The sequence below is a fragment of the Citrus clementina genome, unplaced genomic scaffold (genome assembly GCF_000493195.1).
Source record: "Citrus clementina cultivar Clemenules unplaced genomic scaffold, Citrus_clementina_v1.0 scaffold_3, whole genome shotgun sequence".
NCBI classification, from domain to species: Eukaryota; Viridiplantae; Streptophyta; class Magnoliopsida; order Sapindales; family Rutaceae; genus Citrus; species Citrus x clementina.
The window spans coordinates 560,089-567,245 of NW_006262339.1; the positions used below are offsets into that span (position 1 = coordinate 560,089).

At 37.5% G+C, this 7,157-nt stretch overlaps 2 protein-coding genes across 3 annotated transcripts; one reads left to right on the plus strand and one right to left on the minus strand.

Annotated features, from left to right (window-relative positions):
* The first annotated feature begins 679 nt into the window (after positions 1–679).
* On the plus strand, positions 680–2,284 carry LOC18050262 (protein yippee-like At4g27745). Of its 2 annotated transcripts, none has more exons than XM_006439189.2 (4): positions 680–785; positions 1,070–1,133; positions 1,229–1,351; positions 1,830–2,284. In XM_006439189.2, the coding sequence occupies exons 3-4, from the start codon at positions 1,259–1,261 to the stop codon at positions 2,055–2,057; spliced, it is 321 nt and encodes a 106-aa protein (XP_006439252.1). In that variant the 5' UTR covers positions 680–785; positions 1,070–1,133; positions 1,229–1,258; the 3' UTR covers positions 2,058–2,284. The 2 variants fall into 2 exon arrangements, with proteins under 2 accessions (XP_006439252.1, XP_006439254.1); XM_006439191.2 differs by lacking the exon at positions 680–785 and adding an exon at positions 856–867.
* Positions 2,285–3,462: 1,178 nt separating this feature from the next.
* Positions 3,463–7,157, minus strand: LOC18050263 (serine/threonine-protein kinase WNK8). The gene is made up of 7 exons (XM_006439192.2): positions 6,458–7,157; positions 5,979–6,016; positions 5,666–5,893; positions 5,359–5,579; positions 5,127–5,284; positions 4,643–5,042; positions 3,463–4,558 (listed from the first exon to the last, which is right to left on the minus strand). The coding sequence occupies exons 1-7, from the start codon at positions 6,539–6,541 to the stop codon at positions 3,792–3,794; spliced, it is 1,896 nt and encodes a 631-aa protein (XP_006439255.1). The 5' UTR covers positions 6,542–7,157; the 3' UTR covers positions 3,463–3,791.

The window sequence follows — 7,157 nt, forward strand, 5'->3', positions numbered from 1 at the left end:
GCATGATTGTCGATTGCAAAGGCTCAAGCCCAACGTGAATCATGAAACTACAAGCAATGGCTAATGGTCTGTGCTAAGGGCCATGCAAAGATGAAATTGAATGATTCATCAAGAAGAGTTCATTCATTTGGGCCCATACCCAATTGAGAGTTGCTTTTGTAGGCCTGCCACGAGTCTACAACCACAACCGCCTGCCTGAAATTGAAGAGGTAGCACAAGAATCCAGACAGATTTGGTGGATTTGAAGCTCTACCAGCCTGTCGATTAATCTTCGGCTATTATTGTAGTTTTCAATCAGATCCAGAACATTACTACACTAATTACTTCCATTCTTCCCTTCAAGTTTTAATTATAATTTTAACTTTTTTTTAAAAAATAATTAATACAATAAAAATAATCAATAAAATCAAAGGGAAAGGGTAGCAGAACCTGGCAGAAAAGTTTAAGGTGTTGGGAGGTATCACGAGCTATTATTTATTGCAGGAGTAGACTACATTGGAGAGACGTGGTGCTCAATTTAATTATATAGTTGGTGAGTTTTGTGTCGCTCAACTCGCTCCACAATTTGGCAGCTTTTGGACTCTTTTAGTATAAATTTCTTCTTACCTTTTTACAAAATGTCAAAAAATTAAATTAAAAAAAAAAATAAATAAATGGTCGCTTGGTAATTTAATCAATAATTTGATGTCAATAAATCCCTGAGACACGCAACTTGTCATCTTCTACTCGGAACCCACCAAACTCGGGTTACAACACTGAAAAGGGAAAAACACTTCTTTTTTGAGGTTGGTTTGTTGATGTTTTTGTGTTCAGTTGAATCAGCTTAAGAATTCATTAAAAAAAATGGAAACTATTAAATTTTTTGAGGTTGGTTTGTTGATGTTTTTGTGTTTAAATCGTATCGTAGTTCACATCAAACGCTTGTTTTATTTATTTTGGTGGGTTGTTTTGCTTTCTCACTTTTGATTTTATCTAATTACTCAACTGGGTTAATTTTTGTTTGAGTTCTCCTAAATGTTGATCCTTACACATTTTTTTCACTTTCTCTCTGTTTTCTGTCTCTGAACAGGTTTCTCATCAAATAACAACAGCCAACAGACATTAAATCGTTTAGTTTCTTTCGGTTTAAAAAGGTAACCTTCTTGTTTCCCTACTCTTTTGCATTCATTGTGGATATTGATGAGTGATATTCATTTGTGTTCATCTTGTTGTTGATTTTTGGCTGTAGGAGGTCGGATTGTGCTTCTAATAATTGCCAATGGCGGAGATGGTTGGGCCTAGATTGTACAGTTGCTGTAATTGTAGAAACCATGTTGCCCTGCACGACGATGTCATTTCTAAATCTTTTCAGGTGAAAATCTTCATGCTGATTGTTCTTTGAATATGCTTTAGCTTTAAGTGGACCAATGAATTGTTCTATCTATTAAAATGAACTAATTTGTTCACCACCCGAACTTTCTCAGATCGATCTCAGAACTGACTGTTGAGTGTTGACTACCCAAAAGAAAAATGATCAAAAAGTTGATCATGCTCGTATTGAGAAAAGATTGATCTTTACTTGTATGTAATTGTGGGAAATGCATAGGAAAATAATAACCTGCAAATGTTCTTTCAGTTGTTTCTGGCCATTATTACTTTCTTAGTAGTATAACTCAACCGAAGTTTTCTTTCAATTGAGCCTAAGCAAGTGGAAGTTTGGTGTGGTTTTCATTTTTTTCCCCCTTCAATTATGCTCGTGTGCATATGAATTTATCTTGTTTTGGTTGTGCTTGTGACCAGAGATTGTTCAATACATGTTCCAAAAGTTCCTTGATTGATTTTGTTATTAGGGAAGAAATGGTCGAGCTTTTCTGTTCTCACATGCAATGAATATTGTGGTGGGGCCTAAAGAAGACCGGCAACTTATGACTGGTCTCCACACAGTTGCTGATGTCTTCTGCTCTGATTGCCGAGTGGTTTTGGGATGGAAGTACGAACGGGCTTATGAGGAAACACAAAAGTATAAGGAAGGGAAATTCATTCTTGAGAAATCAAAAATAGCCAAGGAGAACTGGTAGCACCTGTGATAATTTCTGATTTTATCAATCTTGATTGTGTTAAATGTAGGGTTTGCTTGAAAATGTTTGTCCTTGGCCATATAATTCGTGCCAATTGAAAATATTCACTTATTGTTCTTCTCTGTGCATTCCTCTTGTGTTACTTGTGCGGACACTGTAACGAAATTCATTGATTCTGTTGATAAGATTGGTGAATAAATTTTGCGATGAATCTGAACTTTATGCAATGTGCCCCATTCATTGACTGGGAATATGCTGATTATATTAAAAAAAAAATTCATTTTCTATCTCCGACTTGATGTGTCACTCTGCTTCAGCACAGCAAGATTTTTGGGATATATACATTGTCTGGCAACATGTATTGTTCTGGCGTATGCCAATGACTTGTATTGAATTTAGATGTGCTTGGGGCTTGAAATTGACAAAGAATCATGCAGTTTGACAGAAAAATGTAGATACTAATTTGTTGTAAAATTTGGTGACATATTAGCGGTAGAGTTCATATTTTGATATAGAATGAATGGTGATCTGGTATCTTATGCTTGAGAGCATAATGGTAACTGCTTGCCCATATATGATTAGATGAGGTTGAGGCTTGATTGATTGTCTTCGGCTGGAGTGAATGCATTGCAATGGTAACCAGCCGAGTGAGTAGGGACAGAAGCTACATATTTTATTTCATTTTCTTCTTACATGTTGAAAACCATTGGACTTGCATAATTGCTTCAGTCAGCTGCTTGGGAAATTTAATGCAAACGCCAGCGACATTCGGTCCCCACATCGTTACCGCTCACATCACATGAAAATTTATCTGTCAATTTAAAATTTTTGCCACCGGCTCTCAACCCTGATGATTGATGTCACTTCACCTTGCCTTGCGGAAATATCGAGTAGGGCATTATAGGTTGGTGTTTCAGAAATTGTTTGGTGGCACTGGCACATGCATTAGGCATCCGAGCTATCAATTTTTTAAGGGTCCGGCTACGGTGCAGCAGACGTAGCCGCTCCACACAATCGTAATAATAATTTATTTTTTATTATTCATTATTTTAATCGTGTGATTATAAGAAAGAATTTTACGGTGAAAGAACTCCATCATCGCGACTCCAAAAGCCAGTGCCATCTTTTAAATTTCTATGATTGTGCCTTGGAAATTTGAAAATGTTGTCGGCAATATGATGAAGCCCTTCTTGCGCTACCCTTCCGCATTAATAGTATGTATGTAAATTAAGTTTTACCATATTTTTAATCATTTCAAAACAACAAAATCATTTTGTTTCTTCATCATTTTCATGTTTATGTTGCTTGTGCGGATTAAGCCTAGTATCTGCCTTTTATTCAATGCTCACCATCCGTTCAATTATTATAGCATGGAAAGCAAAAGCTATCACGTTACAACACAGAATTGAATATGTGATTGTGGTCTATTGCTAGCACCATTTAACAAAGGAAATATCTGTCTTTGCTTTTTGCCACATAAATCAGTGGATATGTTCCCTCCACTTCCTCATTTAGGAAGCCTCCTGATAGCCCCTTCACCAACAGAGAGAGGGAGAGAGAGAGATGGAAATGACTGAAAGGATGGCTTAATTACACAATAAAATAAAATCAAACCAAATGAAATGATGACTTGTTAAAGAATGACTTTTCCAAGGCAACCGCCGCAAGCAAATAATCGCAACAATGAAAGCAAAGGGTAAAATGAAAATCCTAACAAGAAGAAAATACAGTACTTCATATAACAGATACATTGCTCCCTGCAAGCCACCTCTTTCGGGCATTTTCCATTTCTTCCTCCCTTTGCCTCAGGAGTTCCTGAAAGCACTGTTGATACTTTGAGTTAATGGCGTCGAGCTCCAGCTTCAGACCATCAGAATGTTCTTTGTCTGCAAGAGATAGCGAGCTGATGCTTGAGAAGCTCAAATTTTTTGACATACCAGAGCATGAATCAATGAAGGATGTCTCTGAGTTCTGTGTGGACTCATTGAACAAAATAGATTCACCGAGAGATACCTCATCTGCTTTAACTTCATGCCCGCCATGATCATAAACTGCATAATGAGCACTGTAACCATCAGGCACCAAAGATTTGTCAATATGGGCATCCAAAATGACTGGGACATCAAATTCAGCAGATATATCTGAATCACTTGATTCTTGATTGTATTGATATTTCCCACTAGCCAACTCAGAAAGAACACCTTGCTGGCTAACTGCCTCAGCAAAGGCATTGTTGGACCCTGGCTCCCCTGGGCACTTCAATGAGATTGAATTGCCTTGTGATACAGGAGAACCCTTGAGTAAACCATTTTGCTGACTAGCGGTACTTCCTAATGAAGGATTCCAGCTAGGCACAAGCTTCATTATCAAATTATCAATCAACTCAGCTATCGAAACCACATCTTCATGAGACAAATCAAGCTGCTCAACCATCTCCTCAGCAATTGAAATTGCAGTATCAGCGTTGAGGTAGAAAACAAAATGAATATTGCTCACATGACCTGATATAACAACAACGTTATCAGCTGATTCAACAGCAGGGGGGAAAAAAAAACAACTGTTGATTGCACTGAAAATTCTCTTACCACTTTTATCACCAATGCGCAAGGTCAGTGAAACTGTATCATCATCATTTTTCTCTCCTCTTAAAGTAAATTCATTGTTCTCAGTAAGCCGCTGAAGTTCTAGAGTTAAAAACCAAGTTCCAGTATTGCTTTTAGCACAAGGGTCAGCAGAAACCTTCTTGTGGTTAAGGTCTATGTCCATGGGATGAGGTTCAGAGTGGGCCAAATTCATTACTTCGGGAACAAGATTGGGTAGCCGCAGGGGATCACAAACAAGATCCTTTGGATTGTCAGTCACAAGGAATGGGTCTTTCAATAGCTCCAAGGCAGGCAGTCGCAATGATGCTGGAACGATACACTTTTCTATAAATTGCTTAACTTGGGGATCAGTCACTTTACTGAGGGAAGCAGGCTTTATACCCTACAATGAAAGAAACTGAAAGTTCACAAAGGCCATTCAAAAGCAGAAGAATCCGTGACATATTGCAGGTGGCCATGAACTTACAGAGGTAACTTTCTTATATATTTGAGCTGGATTTTTGCACTCATTATATGGGTACTCACAAGTGACCATCTCCAGTATGCACATACCAAAAGAATAAATGTCGACAAGTTCATTGTATTCTTCTTCATACAACTCAGGAGCCATGAATTCCGGAGTACCTGCCCGTTATACAAGGAGTTAATAAATGGTCTAATTTAAGTTATTAAAGGGGCAGACAAATTGAAGTATTTACCAATAACACTTCGAGCAGTAGGCTGCTGCATGACAATTGCCAACCCAAGATCTCCAATTTTGACTTCTCCATTATTTCCATTGACAAATATATTGTCACATTTCAGATCCCGGTGAATGATAGGAGGATTGTGACTATGTAAATAGTGTAAACCTCGAAGAATCTGCCTTGCCCAGTTCTTGATGGCCTTCATATCAACATTCTTATGCTTCTTACGATATCTAAATCCACATGTGATAATAACACAAATAAGCAATGAAAGCTAAGAGAGAAAGAAACAAAAAATGTGAACAGCCACGAAACTCACTGCCTCAAGCTCCCTGAAGTAAATAACTCAGTTATCATGTTAATAGTCCTGTTCGTATCATCCACCCAAGAGTTATAGAACTTGATGATATTTTCATGCTTCAAAGATTTCAACAGATGAACCTCCGAATATAATCGTTCCAGCTGATCAGGTGACTGCATTACATCTTCGATATTCACTTGATTCCAAGCAACTTCTATCCCATCAACTTCATCAAAACCCTTATATCTACACATGAAAGTACAATTCAACACCACTACCCATGAAATCCAAAAATAAGAAACTGAAGAAGATATAGGTTGTAGAGACATACACAGTCTTGAATGCTCCTTTTCCCAAGATTTCATCATACTGGAGAAATAAAACAAACAAAGACCATATCACTAGGTCTAACAAAAGCATATATATCCACTCAACAAACCTCCAAATTTACCAAACAATTATTGTAACCCCACAAATTACACAAAAAACAAAAATATCTCTAACCAACAGTCCCATCTGTCAGCCTAATCATTAAACCACCTGCTCTTCAAATAATCAGTAGATAGGATTCATTTCATGAGGTCATATAAAAATTCAATTAAAATTACTAGCAATTCCATCAAAGATGGGCGTTTTCTTCGATAATCATAAAATTAAACAAAAACGTAATGTAACCTAGCCCTGATTGTTACTCAATTAGACCGAACAAAATAAATTAATCTAAATGCAATATGAATTATAATTCTAAAATTCAGAAGAAATAATATTTTTTTTGAAAAATAATAATAAGTTATTAGAAATGACACGTACCCGACCGTAACGACACGACGGATCCTTCTCGGAGAACTCACCTTCCTCCGTCTCCGATTTCGTAAAACCCGAACCGCAATCCATATTTTTTTATTTAAAATTAAAAATTAAAAAAAAAGGAAGCACAAACACTAGAGAAATCTCAACAAAAGGAAAAGAGAGGGAAAAAAAAAAAGGCGCTACTAGAGGAAGAGGAGGCTTTTAATTTTGACACCGAAAGGAACAGAAAACGAGAGACCGAAACGTTGTTGTTCAGAGAAAGCCTCACAAGCGACGTAGTAAGAATCGAACGCCGATCGGAAGCGAAACCGGCAAACGGTGTCGTATAGCCTCATCTCACGTTCCGATGATTTCAATTCCATACCCAATTTTCGATCGCGATTCGTTATCTTCATCTTTTATACCATTTCTTTTTTTGGGTAATTTTAATCCTGATTCTAAGACTTTACATCGGATAGAAATATTGGCTTGGTTGTAGCAAAAGACCAAATTGGATTAAGAAAAAAACTCGGCTACGAACCAGTGCAGTCTCCACGCGCACAATCAGCGCGTGGCGTTTTTGGAGGTCGCGGGTGTGGGGACGGAGGATTCCTTTTTTATTGCTCTTTCTGCTTTATAGAGTTGTAAATTCTGTTTTTGGGCGTAGGCGTATTATCACGGGATAAGAGCCGGTGAGTTGTAGACACCAGACTTTTAGAGG

Excerpts from the sequence above, each read along its gene's own strand:
- LOC18050262 (XM_006439189.2), top strand. The coding sequence starts at position 1,259 with ATGGCGGAGATGGTTGGGCCTAGATTGTACAGTTGCTGTAATTGTAGA. Across the intron at positions 1,352-1,829 it reads TCATTTCTAAATCTTTTCAG|GGAAGAAATGGTCGAGCTTT; the intron begins GTGAAAATCTTC and ends TTTTGTTATTAG.
- LOC18050263 (XM_006439192.2), bottom strand. The coding sequence starts at position 6,541 with ATGGATTGCGGTTCGGGTTTTACGAAATCGGAGACGGAGGAAGGTGAG. Across the intron at positions 5,580-5,665 it reads ACTTCAGGGAGCTTGAGGCA|ATATCGTAAGAAGCATAAGA; the intron begins GTGAGTTTCGTG and ends ATGTGGATTTAG. Across the intron at positions 4,559-4,642 it reads GCGCATTGGTGATAAAAGTG|GTCATGTGAGCAATATTCAT; the intron begins GTAAGAGAATTT and ends TTGTTATATCAG.